This window comes from Podarcis tiliguerta (genome assembly GCF_965153285.1).
Source record: "Podarcis tiliguerta genome assembly, chromosome: 2".
Lineage (NCBI taxonomy): Eukaryota > Metazoa > Chordata > Lepidosauria > Squamata > Lacertidae > Podarcis > Podarcis tiliguerta.
In genome coordinates this window covers 92,273,590-92,290,409 of record NC_139535.1, presented here as the reverse complement: position 1 = coordinate 92,290,409, position 16,820 = coordinate 92,273,590, and the positions used below count along the sequence as shown (strand labels likewise).

The window sequence follows — 16,820 nt, the reverse complement described above, 5'->3', positions numbered from 1 at the left end:
CAACCCAATACAGAGCATGCATCCTGGGACTTGATGACACTTCCTAGGCTACCCAATTGTCTTGAGTTTGTGCCTTGGTAATGGATGGAGCCAAAGGGCAGCCCATTCTGTGCTTGATCCATCCTTCACACCTTTCTCCACCCCAGATACCTGTTATGTGCTCTCGTTTGCCATCATCATGCTCAACACCAGTCTTCATAATCCCAACGTTAAGGACAAGCCAACAGTGGAGCGCTTCATTGCCATGAATCGTGGCATCAATGATGGCGGGGACCTGCCCGAGGAGCTACTTAGGGTGAGCTTTGTGGGAAGGGAGTGGAAGTAGTGTTTGGAAATCACAGGACTGCGATAAGGGACATGGGGGTGGCGGGTCATTGGAATATTGGAAGCTGCCTTTGTACCTGGTCATATTAGTCTATCTAACCCACTATTGTCCTCTTGCGTCTGATCTGGTTGACAGAGACTCTCTCCTGGGCCTTGGGCAGAGATCTTTCACGTTGCCTGCTACCCGTTACTTTTTTGCATGTTAGATGTGGAGAATTTCACCCAGCACCTTCTGCATGCAAACGCTGGTCCCTTCCCAGGTTGGCTATTCCTCCTGGGAAGCAGGAGTGGGACTTGCACAGGCCCCCAATGCGTTTCTCTTCCTCCTACCAGAATCTGTACGACAGCATTAAAAACGAGCCCTTCAAAATTCCCGAGGATGATGGCAATGACCTGACGCACACTTTCTTCAACCCAGACCGTGAAGGCTGGCTTCTGAAGCTCGGTGAGTGCATCTGCGCAAGGTGCAAGGCCTCAGCCATGCGGAGCAGTGCGGCTGTCGCCATGGCATAGGCTGCAGGGAGCAGGGAGCTCGGCTGCAGTCTGGTGACTTCTTCGTTTTTTATTTTTTGCATGGGGCTCGGTGGCCACAGTCCAGCACAACATATACCCATTGCCGAACTCAGGATGCTTTCCTAATCATCCATGCTTCAGCAGGATGTCCAGCAAGGGCAGTCTTGGTTGCAGTGCTCAGCGTCCCCTAATAGTTCTCTTAACTTGGGCATGGCCGACTGGTTTCGGTGATTTGGTGGGGTGGGGTGCTTATGACAGTGAGGAAGACACATTGGTTTCATGGGCCCCAGGAACAGCAGATAAACTTGGGATTTTTTTCCCTGGCTCCAATATTCCTAACCACAGTGGACTAAGCGTTAGCCCAAGACTTGTCTGTGGTTCTGTGCTTCTCACCTGACATTGGAGGCTAGTCTCTGGCATCACCTCCCACATCCCCGCTGTGTGCGCACCGGCAGTGCATGCATGGCACCTGCAAGGCATCCACCAGCCCACCAGCCTTTCCCTGTGCAGCCCTTGACCATCTTTCTCCTGCTCACTCAGAATGTTTCAGTTGTCTTGCCAGGTTATGGCTGGAGCAGCTCCCTGGCTGGTTTGTTTCTCCGATTTCTCTTCCCACCACCTTTAGGGCTGTTTAAATCACTTGGAATCTGCAAATCAAATTTGAAAGCACAAATCCTTTGAATATTCAAATTTGCAATCACTGAATCTTTAATGAAATATGGCTAATGGAATTATTCATCTATGTTTGAATGTGTAACCATCCTCTTTTTGCTTGGAGCATTTGATGAAATAAAATGGAAACAGATGCTTTTGATTCCAAGGGATTGAGGGAGGATGCACACACTCGATATATTCCTGGGGAATGATGTCTGAGCTGAGACTCAGTGCTGAGTCTGAACGACACGCCTTCTAAATCGTGCCCTTTCTTTTCCTTTCAACCAAAGCCCATGCAACAAAATGACAAAGGATTGATAGATATTGTTATTTAGAACATACATTTTAATTATTTTAAAATAAGAGGTTGCATTGCACGGCAGTGGAGACAGAAATGAGGCTTGCTCACAAAGCAGACTTAAGGACAGGCTGCTAGGTGCACCATTATGGACATGGATATAACTTGAGAATATTTTACAGTTTACAATTTTAGACCTTCACGTACGCAGCAAATATATGGTTGCTTGAAAACACAGTTGTATATTACAGTTGTAATTGTAGCAAAACATAAATTTTGTTTGCAATGAAGTTTCCATTCTTTGTTAAGTATGTTTAGAAAAGATACGTGATCTTGAAGTTCAGCCAGAAGAGAAGGCCTAAGAGATAGTTTCATTTCGGACCGGGAAGGATGTTTTCTGGCAAAAACTCCACAATTTTCTTCCCTAACTCCAGATCCACCCAATAGATAAACAAATGAAGACACAGGAAAGACAGTGATCATGCTATAGCCAAGGCAACGAGCTATCAAAATCGATAAACACAGGATAACACACAGCATAGCTGCCTTATAGTTAAATAAGCCTTGGTTGGATCTCATGATCAAATCCTCTTTTCTATTTGTTTCAAACTCCAGCCCGCTTGTGTCTCAGTTCAGGAAGCATTCACCAGATCTATGTTGGTGTGTGTATCTGTGTCAGGTGCAAAGGTGGGGTGGGTGGGTTTGTTTGGTTTTAACGCCGGATTTTAAAAATTGTGACTAAAAAACTGCAGGTACTAATGCAAAGAGTGCAGACATTGCAATGAGAACTCAGTTCAGCATGGCCTTTTCCAACTTTGGGAATTTCTCCTGTGGCTAGCTTTCTCAGAGGCAGTAGAAAGAACTGGCCTGAATCTTTTTCTTCGCAGATAGGTGAGCTTTTCTGCCTGAACGGGGATGTTTGAATTGGGAATTCTAGGCTGCAGCTATATCCAAATTTAGGCCCCCTGGTTCCCAATACTACCTGTCTCTGTCCCCCATTACATGGGAAGGAAGTCCCCTTGGTCCCTGCGGGACCATGTTGCTGACTTTATCACAAAATGCTAAATCTGCTGAGTTAGGAGCAATCACTCAGACAGCATCCTGTGGTTTTACCCTTCCACTGAGTGCCCAGGACTTGGTAGAGCTTCATTCTGGGATACAGTGCCGCAGGGTGGCGACAGAAAACAAAGACATGCCTAAAATCCTTGGAGAGTGAGATTAATTTGGCCTGTGAAAGCTCCAAACTGCGTTGGTAATCACCAGAGGCGATTCCTCGTGTGTACACGATTTTGGGGGCAGGGGCCTTGGCTGTCTTCCAGCTGAATCCCAGCAGCAAATTGCTGATTGCTTCCGCCTGCGAATGATGCATGCCACCCCCACATGGAGGAGTCTGGGCTGCAGGCCACTTTAACAGCTGTCACCAGCCCTGGCACTAAAATCACTAATTCTGTGACCAGGGAGCCATTCCTGTGGCAAGCAAATTCCTGACGCTGCCAGGATTTCCTAAGCTAGCAACAAGGACAAACCTATTTTTTTTTTTTGCCAGGAGTTGCTGGGGCTTTTGTGTCCTTGGCTTTGGCACCCTGATGACCTTGAGGTGGGCACTCTCCTTCTTGGTATTCTAGTGGAGAGGGAGACCTGCACCACAACAGGAGAAACGTGGGCCTGGTTTTGGGAAAAGCCCTTCTGCCAACCCTCTTTTCCCTAATGCTCAACACCTTTCATTAGCTTGGGCAGCGCCCCCTGCTAGCAGCAACTGGGGTGTGCGCGAAGGGCAGATTTGAAAAAGTCCTTTGTTTTTTAATTTTCTTTTCTCCCTCATTTTGTATGTTTCCATGATTTTGGCACTGCCTTTCCCTGCCCTCCAAACTCCAGGAGGTACGTACCCCCATATCCCCTCGCTAGCTTCGCTGGGGCCAGGGGTGTGCTGCCATGCTTCTTTATTTTTCTGTTCTTCCGTTCTTTTAAATTGCTGGTGATTATTACTAGTCTTATCGCTGCTATTGCCACCGTTGCTAACTGGCTGCACAGTCCATGGGGAACTGGGGGGCAGGTGGGATGGTGAGTGGGTTGGGGGGGGGTGATGGGAAGGCGGAGTTTCCATGTCCTGTTTGGCCCACCCCTCAAAAAATTGCCCCAAAGAAGCTTCCCAACAGGGCCAGGTCTGAGCCTGGCAGTATCTCTCTCCCCAGCCTTGTCAGTACCCTGGATTTTTAGGAGTCAGAACCACATTGTAGGATGCAACGGTGAAGAACCAGCCTTTTGTCTGCCCCAAAGAGGCAGGGGGCAGGGAGGTCACTATATACCCCTCAAGAAGAGGCAGCTCCTCACGGCATGGACGTTGCTGTGCAGTATGGCGCCTTTGCTTGAAAATGGCAGCGCGGCCACATCTCTCTGGGAACTGACACTGTGAATCTGGCCTGAGAGGGTGCATAGCCACTGAGCCTGGCCTGCTCTTGCCAAGAAACTCTGTGTGCGCTTCCTAAGACTGGCTGCTTCCTGCTCCAGTAGGCCCAGCAGTGCAGCCACAGCGAGTGCACAGCTGCCATCATGAAACCATCCAGGCATTGGTGATGCCTTATTACCAGCCCTGCAGCAAGCAGCTGGCAAACCGTGGTTCCTTATCCCAGCAGGCATAGCTGTTCATGGTGGTGGGGTGTCCACGCATGGCTGCGCTGGTGCTACCTGCACTTACTGCACTTGCCCCATTACATTACTGCAGGTCACATGACAAGCCCCACCCCCTGCCTCCCAACATTCCCACAGCACTTTCTATGCCCCACTGAAAGCTCTTCCCCTTGGGTTTCCCCCCTTCCCATTAAGCTGGAAAAGGGCAAAGCTAGTATTAAGAGAAAGCCGCATTCCTTTCATGGAGAAAATATCTCAGTACATTTCTATTACAGATTTCTCAACCTCTTTTCATTTAAAATAATTCCCAAACCAAGAGATAAAGTTTAGAACTGCAGAAGCCTGGTTATTAACGTAGGACATTTGTCCTGAAGGGCCCTAAGAATTCGCAGGCAGCAGAAAGAAGGGGAGGCCTCTTGTAACAAGGACTAATGAAGTATTAATTGTGCTAAGCTGATGCATGCTGGCAGCTGCATGGCATTGGAGTCCCAGTTGGTGGAGGGAAGAGGCCCAGAGAGCTAGGGAGACGCTGGCAGCAGTGAGCTGTTAAGATCTTGATTGGGTAACGCATCATGGTTCTTACCACTCCATTTATAACACTGTAAATCCTTTCCAATCCTTATCCCGCCTAACTCTGCAACAACCCTGTGGAGTAGGTCACTGCTTCCATTTTTAAGGGTAGGGAGGTGGAGGTGGAGACGGGGCCTTGGCCACCCAATGATTCCATGGCTGATGAGTCTTTTGTGCCATCCTTTGGAGAACATTGACTCGCGCCATCATAAACGAAGGGAGAATGTTAATTTGTTTAATGTGATAGAATCACAGACTTGTAGAGTTGGAAGGGATCGCTAGGCTCATCCAGTCTAACCCCCTGCAATGCAGGAATCTTTTGCTCAATGTGCGGCTCAAACCCACTACTCTGAGATTAAGAGTCTCTTCCTCTATCCCAGATGTATTAGCCTAAATTGGGGTTAGCTTTTTTTTTTAGAGTTTCTTGGCAACCAGAATAACTTAAAACAAAGAATCAGCAGAAATTCTTGTGGCTTCATTCTCTGGAAGTCTCCAGACCGCTAAATATATATATCCAAAGTATATATTGTATATTCCTGGCTTCTAAATTTAATGCCATGTCATGGTGGAGGAGGAAAAGCTGCATAATGAATGGGCAGGGTCTATTCCCTCAGCTTCTTAAAACTGACAGCAAATTGGAAAACCTCTCAAACAACGTTGCTTCATGAACATTTGGTAGCCAGCTTAAAAGATTTCAAAACTTTGTGGACTTGGCTTATAGCAGATGGGACACACTCATTGAACAGTAACCATGGCTAGAAACCACTGGTTAATATCCTGGTCTCATGAGCTTATTTATACTCGTCCTGAGGGAAAAATACTTTGGGTAATTCTAGCTGGTTATTAGCAGCTTCGCTTGGGGGCTCCTTAACAGGGTGTGTGGGGTAATGACACCGCCTGCCCCCCGCTTTGTTCACAAGGCTGTTGTACCTCAAATGCTGTTCTAGCATGAAAACAACTTTGTGAGTGAAATTCCAACTTGGGTTTTTGCCTCAGACCCTTAACACAACCTGTTTGGAACTTGCACACACTAAAAAGCATCTTTTGTCTAGTGCTCCCTAGAGATGTTTCACTGTGTACTCTTCCGATAGGACGGTAGCAACCTGCCTAATACCAGGTCAAACCATTGGTCCATACAGCCCAGTATTGTTTACTCTAAAGGTGGGGAATCTCCAGCACATGGGCTAATCCCGGCCCGCAAGGCCTTTCCCCACAAATCCTGGTCAGCTGAAGAGTGGAGTCTAAATCCTTCTACTGGGAACAGATGTGTATAGTCAAGGCAAGCAGAAAGTTGTGTTTTGCAAGCAAAGGCAGAGTGCTGGTGAAGTCCCCCTCCACTGGCTTTCCTTGCAAAACACACCTTTCTTTCTAGTGAGTGGATCCTCCTTCCAAGGGGGGGTGGAAGCTGCTTCCAATTGCACTTTTCAGCCTTAAGACTATGTTAAAGCACTTGCCTCTGAAACCCCATCTTTTTATTGTAAACCCCCGACATAGGGTTTGAAGGGGAGTGACATGAAGGCTTGCAAAGCCATGCCTGTCTGCCATGTGACATCGTGTGATGGGTGGATCAGTAGCCCGGTCCACCTGTCAAATTTGTCCCATGAGGCCAATCTCATGGGCCTCTGTTTCCTCACCCTGGTCTACTCTTGACCGGCAGCAGTTCTCCAGTGTTTGGGGCTGAGAAGGGCCTTAAGATTCCTGGCATTCCTCGTAAAAGGCGTGTGCCCCAGCACCAGAGAGTGAGGATCCCTGCAGTGGCTCTTCTGAGAAGGTTGGCAGTGGTGGTGCAGTGGGCCACCCCATGATGCCAGGGGCTCCCAACAGGTGGGGTTTTCTGTGTTCCCTGGGGACTGTGGCAGGCACTATCTGGAGCAGTTGGCTTGTTTTGTCTTATTTTTCCCCTTTTCTTTCCCTTCTTGTGTTGCTGAATGAGGTCTCATTGTTGTATGTGCTGGTCTGTGGCTGTCAGGGCCTCCTTAGGAGGGGTCTCTAGTGTTCTGCACCTTTTAAATCTCGTTGGTTCATCTCCACTGCCGTGGGCTTGAGAGAGCAGCCAATGCTGACAGAAAATACCCAAAATTGTTGCCCTCTCCACCACTGAGATCTTTCCATCTTTGCCTCCCTGTCCTGTATTCCCCACCTCTCTTGGACGTGCTGTTGTTTGCAGCCTCTAACTGGGGAGGCCAAGCGAGGAGGGCCTGCAGCTACAGCATTCTGTTGTTTTCACAAGTGAGGTGCAAGGTGGCTTTTGCTGGAGGTGGTCCTGGGGGTCTCTTGGTGTTCAAAACGACCCCCGCTGTATTGACTGGCAGTCGCAAGGTCTCTGACCCTGTACTTGGGATCTGAGCTGTCTGGTATGGATTCTTTTTATTATCATTATTTTGGTGATGGCTTGTGCAAAAACTTTTCCCAAGACCCTGGATTTGGATCCTGGACACTTGAGTTTCAGTGTCAATTTGGGAAGGGCCACTGGAGTCTCCTGTGTTTACTGATGGGATGATGGGTGGGGGCATCTTTCTGAATGGGTTCCAGTTCTAAGCCAATCCCTCTCACCTCACCCTGACTAAAAGTCACCAGAGCGGGATTCCATAGAACTTTTATTCTGAGATGGGCTTATACAGAAAAGACTTTCAGGTCATGTTTGTATTTCAGGCCCCGCCCCACACCCCGCCTTTTGGGTGGAGCTCTGGAGGCCCAACTTAAAAGCCACACTGAGGCAGGAAAGGGAATAGCTGATTCCTAGTTTCAGTACGCATCCCTTTTTAATCCTGAAGCTCTTGTTAAGCTCTGCTTCTTGCCTGGAACTGTATGTACCCGGGCAGGCAAGTCTCAGGGACAAGAACCCATAGCTGAGAAAGACTGTGTAGCCATGGGTTGTCTGTTGGGAAGACTCTTGGTGCGTCTTTCTTTTTAAATTAGTTGGAGCTGGATATGAGGCAGGATGCAAACAGGGCAAACAGAATCCCATGGAGCTCAGAATCTGACTAAGCTATGAGCTTTGTCCATAAAGAGCCTAAGTAGGTAGATCCCAGCACTAGCAGGACACTGATGCCTCTTCCTTCCCCAGCATGTCGGCAGATCCATGTCTGCTCCATAGTATATGCAGCAGGGCACTTCTCTTGATGACCACCACCTCTGCCTTCCGCCTGCCCCCTTCAGCTGCTATGCTCGCCATGTAGCCACTGGCTGCTGCTGCTGCTGGTGTGGTGTGCGGCTGGCTCTGCTTGCACTGCTGACGCCACTCGCTCTCTTACACCGCCTACTTGTGCCTGTAGGCTCTTAGCTCTGCCTTTGCCTTAGCTGCTCTTGTGCCCAGCACCCTCCTTTCGGCCTGGGCATGCATTGTCAAGCTTGCTTCTTCTCTGCGCAGGTGGCCGGGTGAAGACGTGGAAACGGCGCTGGTTCATCTTGACGGACAACTGCCTTTACTACTTTGAGTACACCACGGTGAGTGGCACAGGGTGCTCTCGTAAGTGTCCACGGACGTGATCCCATGATGGGATTGCTAATGTGCAGTTTTGAAAGATGGACTATGGTATGTAGTCTTAGGCTCGTGTAAGAGCCCAGGACATGGGTTATCTGGAGTCAACTGCATAGCTGAGCTCTTACTGATTGGTGTGGGAATGGTGTAGAGCAGGCTTCCTCAACCTTGGTCTTCCAGGTGTTTTTGAGACTACTGTTCCCATCATCCCTCACCACTGGTCCTGCTAGCTAGGGATCATGGGAGTTGTAGGCCAAAAACATCTGGAGGGCCGAGGTTGAGGAAGCCTGCAGACTTGGCTTTAATTATTTAATATATACACACATACCACCTTTCCCCCCTGACAAGGATTCAAGGTGGCTTACACATTACAATAAGAACAGCTAAAAACACAGGAAGAAAAACTATTACTTATTAAAAAGCAGTTAGTTAAACAAACCTTTATAGTTTTAAAACTATCTAAACTAACTATATATTATTAGAAAGGTACAGATAGTTACATTGAAAAAAGTATGGCACCAGCCCTTTCATTAAAAGCAAGTCAGTTGCCCAAAGCCTGTTGTAACAAGAAAGTCTTCAGCTGCTGGCGGAAGGACAGCAAGGAAGGAGCCAGTCAAACTTCTCTAGGGAAGGAGTTTCAGAGTCCGAGAGCAGCCACCACAAGGCCCTCTCCCACATCCCAAAGGTGCCTGTGAGGGTGGCGGGACTGAGAGAAGGGCCTCCCCCAAAGATCTCAGATCCTGGGCAGGTTTGTATGAGGGATTGCGGTCTTTCAGATAGCTAGGACCCAAACTGTATTGGGCTTTATAGGATATATAACCAGCACTCTGAATTGTGCCTAGAAACAGACTGGTAGCCAGTAGAGCTGTTGTAACAAGGGGCTCTCAATCAGCCCCAGTCTACAATCTGGCTGCAGCTCTTTGAGCCAGATGAAGCTTCTGGACACTTTTCAAAGGTAGCCCCATGTAGAGTGTGTTATAGTAATCGAAACGGGATGCAACTGAGGCATGTGCCACTGTGGCCAAATCAGACATCTCAAGGATATATATTGGGTGCAGCGCATTCTGTTGTGGACCCATGAAAGCGAATGCCCTAATAAAGCTGTTAAGTCTGTCAGATGCCATGGTTGTGTTTGCAACAGTAGGCTACTCCTTTCAAATGAGCATTAAGAATGAATCTGTCTTGAGAGCAGTGTTCTTCCTGTTCAATGTTGGGATGGAAGAACCTGTAATATTTTGTCAGAATGAACCAGTCTGGATGTGTCTGAGTTAACAAATTGTCGTCTTGCAGGACAAGGAGCCACGAGGCATCATTCCCTTGGAGAATCTGAGTATCCGTGAGGTTGAAGACTCCAAGAAGCCCGTGAGTAAATGCCAGTGCTGGAGAGCACTTCCTAACTGGGTGGGAGCCCAGGCTGCAGATACTGTGTGCACGTAAAAAGAAAGAAAAGTATGGTACCAAGAAAAAACTGAATTATGCAAATCATTAACTAAGCTTGCCCACTTTTGTAGAGTTGATTCTGATTCTGCCATGGGGGAAGAGGGAAAGCTATGCAAGGACACCCAGCTGGCTACAGAAAAATCCTGTGCAGGGATAAGTCAGGCTTTTGAGACTTGACTCATCTTTTCTGCCCTAAGAGCAAAATGCTTGAGATGTTTGCAAGATGATTTTAAACCTGCACACAAAGTACTATTTTCTGTGCTTCTGCAGTGCAGAATATGCACTGTCTTTTGGAGGTCTCCAAGGTGTTGAAGGACCCTGTCGCATCTGAGCTGTTAGTGACTACACTTGGATAATGCTATCAGAGCTTAAATAGCCAAGATAGGAAAAAGCTCCATTCCTGTTCCCAGCTAGTTCACTCCTTCCTCTGCTTTGTGATCAATCCAATCAAAAAGTCTTCACCCATAGTTTCCTTGTTTGGATGAAATGGGGAAACTGTGGTTAATCAGTGATATTTCTAGTTTGCTTTCTTGAGGAGCAGTGGGGCTGCATGTGTGGGTAAAAGGCTTATTCATAATTACGTCTGATCCTCAGACAGCTTGCCAGTGATTTCTATCAAGTCGTTCTGGTGATAGCTGCAGTGGGCCAGGAATGCTGACCCAGCTAGTGGAATTGTAGGCCCTTGATGAGAGTTGCCTTCCCAGAGTGTTGCATTGCTGTCAGGAAGTCATACCAGAGAATTGGTTACTTGCTGTCGAAAATCCTGTAATTCCTGCTCTTGAAGGATGTCTGGGAAATCCCTGGAATATGCAGAAAGTTTGAGCTGGTGTTGGCCACAAATCAGTTCTGTTTATCCTTCTCTTCTTGCAGAACTGCTTCGAGCTGTATATCCCTGACAACAAGGACCAGGTGATCAAGGCTTGCAAGACTGAGGCAGACGGGCGTGTGGTGGAAGGGAACCACACTGTCTACCGCATCTCTGCACCCACCCCAGAGGAGAAGGAAGAGTGGATGAAATGCATCAAGTGAGGAGGGGCAGGAATGATGTGAAGGGATCTGGGTAGTTTGCTTGAGCAATGTGTCATTCATTCATTCGTATGTTGCTTTTCTGCACACACACAAATGCTCAAATTGGCTTACGACAAAGAAACAAAGGTGCATTTCAAACAAATACTACAAAACAATTTCATAATAACAAACCTCAAAAAACACATTTCAGCGCTTATAAATATAACAAAGATTACTTAAAAATGTAGCATCCAATAGCCCAAATTAACAAGGGAGCTTCAGTTTCAGCCTTAGCCCTAGAAATATGCCTCCCATGAAGTAGCTCACAGTCCCTCTCCTGCAGCAGCTTCTTATAAGGCTTACATGGGCAAAGGGTGGAGTAGCTGTAAACACCCCTCCCATGAAAAGAATTATTTCCCATTCCTCTAGATTTCCTCACTGTGAGGGAGGTGGGGGCGCAACTCTGTGGTTAGGTGGGCACCTGGAATTTTGGGGAGGAGATGTAGCAGCTGAGAATGGGCCCTCTCTATAGCTCCCTGGTTGAGATTTGCCAGTGGGTTGTGGGTTATGAGGGGGAAATAGGGCAGCCCTTAATGAAGTGCAGTCCCCCTGATCTTCCTGCTCCCTCTTCAAGCTAAATAATGCTTCCTTCCAGAAACAGTCGCTAAGGGGGTGGACTGATCCTATAATTATGTGCTAGGTGGCATCTCCAATCAGTTGGGGATTTCCCTTAACACTTTGTGGGTTTTTTTACTCACTCTCTCTCCCCCCCCCCCCCGCCTCCCACTTGTCTCTCTTCAGAGCTGCAATTAGCCGGGATCCATTCTACGAGATGCTTGCTGCACGCAAGAAGAAGGTCTCCTCCACCAAGAGACATTAGCCACATGGCTTTGTTGAGTAGCAGTGACATTGGCAGCTGTTGCCTCTCCGTCTCCTGGCAGAGAGGAAGAGGAGCGAGACGACACAGACCCGCCTGCTCTGCATTATGACCCCGAGGGGGGACTAGCTTCAGCTTTTGCTATTCTTTTCTGGTTTGGGGGCAGGAAGAGTTGCGGGGGGTAGGCTATGTTGATGGCAACCACCAGCTCTCACTGACTTATTTAATTTGCAAGAATGCCATCTCCCTGCCAGCCCCTCAGCTGGGCAGCTTGAAGCCAAACCACGTCACTGGTAGCCCAAGTGGCAGGAAGAGAAGAATTGTTGGGGTCTTTTCTGCTACCGTGGCTGACTTGCTCCTTGCCTGTGCCGATGGTGAGGCAGACCTATTCAAGCTGCCAGCGAGAAGTGTCGGCTGTACCAGGCTTTAGGCCTAATACTCTCCGAGACCCTGAATCAGGAATGGACCACAAACTGCCAAAGGCATAGATCAGTCTGCAGCAGAGGTTGGGGGCATGGCTCTTTAGCACTGAAGCAGAGAGATCCCTGTGGCCCTCTGCATCGCCATGTTGCTCCCTGTTCTTTGGACAGGTAAGCCCAATGGCTTCTTTCCCCCAAAGCAGTTGAGCTGTATGCTCTTTCATGTTTAATTTCCAGGGTTCTCTGTCGCAAGGAGTTTTATTAACCACGTTGAGTAATAAGCAACCGAGAATGTCAGTCCCAACAGCTGGCATGATGAATAGCAAGGCTGCCACCTCCAGGATTTCCCCTGCCCTCGTTCTAGAGGGCACTGACTTAGGCTGCCTCGTATGTGAAGCAGGAATGAGGCCAGCAGAGGGCTCACTCAAGCAACCTTGCCCAGCTGAGAAGGCGGTGCTCTTGTGAGCTAGCGGCATGCATGTGGTTGTGGGTGGGCAGGTAGCGTAACCCTCATGGATGGTTTACAGGGAGGCTTTTCACCCCTTTGCCAGTGGCTGCTGGGAAACCCTCTCATCCAGCAACTGGGCACAAAAATTTATCCCTGCAGCCAGAGCTTCCTCCGTTTTTTGTTTGTTTGTTTAACATTGCAATCGGGAGCAGACAGAGCTGAAGAGAAAAGACCTGCACCATTCCCTGCTACCCTGAAGAAAGAAGCTGAAACAGGCTGGCTCTGGATTCTTTGACATAGGCTATCTTCTTACAGTTGCACTTTTCAGTAGAGGGAGTGGATGGATTGGGATGAAGGCTGTCCTGGACAGTGGGGGCACTTCTTGGCTCTGAAGCACAAGCAGATGATTGGTTGCTGGGGAACCATTGGAAGCCCAGGGTGGGTGGGGTATGAGATGATGGCTTATGCCTGGAGCACTGAGCTGGGGTAGGCCGTAAGAAGACGGTTTTCCCCGACTGTTGATTTCATTATGCGCCTTGGAAAAGCTCCAGTTTTCCCCAGCTCAGTATTAATCTATTTATCGGAGATGTACATACTCTCTGTATAGATTTTTCTCCTTTTAGATTATTTTGTATTTGTTTTTAAATAAGAGGATTGTTTTCTGTGAAACAGCAGAATTCTAAAAAAATTGCTGTGGCACAAGGGGGGGCGGGAAGCAAGGGGGTTGCGGGAGGAAGGTGGAAGTTACTCCTGGTCAAAAAGTTTGGTTACAGTTTTTTGTGTTGAATCCTTTTCCACCCCATTGTTGGGTTTTTGTTGCCACAACCTTGTGAACTAGCACAGAGCAACTGCAGCAAATAAATGTTGATCTCACACTTGGCTCTATGCCCTTCTTTGGCTGCCTCTGTCTCTGTGATCTACATTTATGTGGTTTTCCTATTTGAGGTTAGTAGCATTACATCAAGCAATTCAGGGGCCTTGGGCCAGTCTATTTAGATCTGTGAGATTGAGGACATTTCTGTAGCCATACTGAGGAAGGGTTTCATTGTGGCTTCCCTCCCCAGCTTTAATTTTTCTTTATCTGCCAGGGAAAGCTGCTGGTAAGATTGGTTTAAGTTAAGGGACCAGAATGTAAAGCATTCATCTGGCTTCCCAGCATTGACATTGGTTACTGATAGCTAGCTGCTATCAGTAGCCAGATGCAAAGAGGTTATAAAGCGTACATTAGGAAATGAGGTTACAGTGGGTTGTATTCAAGCTCGCACTAAGGCAAACAGGGCAACAAATTCTCCTTGCTCAACAGAAAGTTATTTCCCCAAACATGTTCTGGAAAATCTCCTAACCCTGTGGAGCAGAGCTTGGGGATTGCGTGTTTGGGGGTGGGGAGATGGGAGTGGATGTCCCACTATGCTAGCAGAAATCCTTGCACAGGTACAATTATTTAACTGGATACTGCCCAGGGTGTTGTTTTTTGAGAGGGGCTTAGAGAAGACCCTGGTGGATTTGGGATAAGACAGCAGGCTACAGTGGGGCCCCTAGTCTGTGGATGATTTGGGTTTGCATCTCCACAGTACAGTAGTGTACACAAGCTGTGGAACCTGCAAGTTGTTATGTTTGGGGAACAGCAAGAGCAACCCACTTGTGGGTAAAGTGTAAGCATGCCTACATTGAACCCACCTCGTCACAAACCAGCATAATGTTAAGATAGTGTTATGTCTATGCCTTTCCCCTGCATGGCTTTGCAAAATCAGTTTTTGTTTCATCAGATTCTGGATTTTTAAAGCTGTCTCGGGGGATGTGCCTAGATGGGGTTTACATGCCAGTTGACCTCTATTATAAAGCTTTAAAATCTTAGTAGCACTGTATACTTACAGAATAACAGGATTACCTCCAAAAATAGGCAACAATTGCTTTGTCTAAATAACATCCAGCAAAACTTGGGTGTTCACCTCCAGTGTGTCTCAGATTCTACAAAAGTGAATTAATCAGTCAGACAATTGCATTCAAAATACACATTAGCAGAACAAAGGTGGTGTATCTAATGCAGACTTTCTTGATCACCACAGCTCTTCCTGATAATGGAGCAAATGGGGTTGAACTTTGGCTAATTTCCTGCATGGGTTCTTAGTAAGAACTTCAAAATTCTGCTCGGGTCCACTATATTTCTTTTAAAGATCCCGCTCTTGCTAAAATTGGTTCAACTTTTCAAACTCATGCAGCCTGAGCAGCAACCAGCAGATGGCACCAAGGTATCACATTTGGGTTGTAGGGGAAAAGGAATGCTTATCTGCAGAAATTACCTTACCTTAAATAATCTCTTAACACTCTAGGCTGTTTTTCTTAAGGAATGTAAGTTTATAGCAGCTTTGCAAAATGGTTTTCAGTGCCCACAAAATGTAAATAAGAATCAATGTGCTATCTGTGGTGGTAGTGGGTAACCTGGTTTGATTAAGTCATAGGTGGGATGAATATGTTAGCAATGCTCATGCTTCTCATGATCTTCCACCCCTTTCTCTGATATCCAAAGCAAGGGTTGGTCCCTGTCGCGATTCCTCGCGGCGCTTTTAGCAGAAACGCTCTGAGTCCCAGGTTTTTCCAGTGCAGTCTTTTTAATGTGAGCTATATACAGGTATTTACAAAAACAGTCCATACAGAGTACCTGCTCCTTAAGGCAAACGAATACTCTCCACAACAGCACCACCATACCACAGCACAACCACCACAACCACTGTTAAACAGGCTTTCCTTTTAAAACAGGTGATAGCCAATCACATTAACCCCATTCCTGCTGAGTCACTCTGACCCAGCACTTTACAGAGTATTGCATCATCCTGTTGAAGCCTGCAGACTTACTCAGTATCCTGCAAATCCCAACACTCCTCCTTAAGTCAAAGGCTTGAGACCTAATAATTCTCTTAAGTCTCGAAATTTAGGAGCATCCAAACATTTTGTATACAAATCTGCCACATTACATTTTGTGTTACAGTGCTGTACCTTTAACACATTTCTTTCCAAAGCATTTTTCACATTTCCGTATCTTATCGCTATATGTTTACTCTTGCTCTTAAAGTTCTGTTGGTTAGCAAGCTGTTGTGCAGCCATGTTGTCACTTAGCACAGTGATTGGCATTTCAGAAGGTATTCCAAGCTCTTTTGTTAGACAAGCAAACCACTCTATTTGTGACACACATTCGCTTATGGCTGAGTACTCTGCTTCACAAGTACTTGTGGCAACAAATGTTTGTTTCTGGGATTTCCACTGAACCAGGGCATTTCCAATATATATGGCATAGCCAGTGGTAGACTTTCCATTTTCTCTGTCCCCCCAGCTGGCATCAGTGTATGCATACACTTGCTGATCATATCCTGTATCCAGCACCAGTTTGTAATCTTTTGTGCCTTTCAGATACCTTAGGATTCTTTTAAGTGCTACCCAATCTCTCTGAGCCGGGTCTGCACTTCTTTGGCTTAACATGTGCACTGCCAATGTTATGTCGGGTCTTGTCCAACAACTTAAATATAACAGGGAACCCAACAGAGAATGAAACGCTGTTGCATTCTCACATTTTTGCCCTTCTGGTTCATTTTTGTACTGGGTAGTTATGGGAGTGTCAACCTCATTTGCCCTCTCCATTCCATATGTCTTCAGTAACTTTTCGATTTTTTCCTTCTGACTCAGAGAGTAGACGCCCTCTTCATTTCTCTGAACCTCTACTCCTAAGTAATTCTGAATCTCTCCCAAATACTTCAGTTTGTATTTGTTACCTAGGCTGTTTATAAACCAAGACACTTGCTTTTGTGCAGTTGTTATTAGACAGATATCATCAACATACAAAAGTAAATAACAAACACTTCCTTGCACCATTGCTGAATATAAACAGGAATCAGCCAGGCTTTGTTTGAATCCCATCTTTTTCAAAGTTGTGTCTATGCATTCATGCCATAGACGTGCACTTTGGTGCAACCTGTATAGTGCCCTTTGCAGCTTTAACACCATGCTGTCTTTCTCCAGCTCATAACCTGGTATTTGCTGTAAATACACCTCGGCGTCGATAGGAGCATTTAAATATGCTGAGGCAACATCAAAATGATTAACTTTTAACCCTCTCAGGCTTGCCATTGCTAAAACTGATTTTACTGTTTCAGCCTTTGCTGTTGGGG

General features: G+C 46.9%; 1 protein-coding gene across 7 annotated transcripts in view; it reads left to right on the top strand.

Moving 5' to 3' along the window:
* Positions 1-13,535, top strand: part of CYTH1 (cytohesin 1) — a gene marked incomplete at its 3' end in the record, with an annotated part of 57,182 nt that extends 43,647 nt beyond the window's left edge. For 3 of the 7 annotated variants that reach the window (XM_083430296.1, XM_083430295.1, XM_083430298.1), the window contains exons 8-13: positions 147-295; positions 658-769; positions 8,358-8,434; positions 9,759-9,830; positions 10,779-10,933; positions 11,718-13,535. In XM_083430296.1, the coding sequence (XP_083286422.1) occupies positions 147-295; positions 658-769; positions 8,358-8,434; positions 9,759-9,830; positions 10,779-10,933; positions 11,718-11,796 (644 nt within the window). Of the gene's footprint in view, positions 1-146; positions 296-657; positions 774-3,664; positions 8,435-9,758; positions 9,831-10,778; positions 10,938-11,717 lie in introns of those variants that run through there. The other 4 variants (XR_014508736.1, XR_014508737.1, XM_083430297.1 and 1 more) reach the window with 4 other exon arrangements.
* Between the last annotated feature and the right edge of the window lie 3,285 nt (positions 13,536-16,820).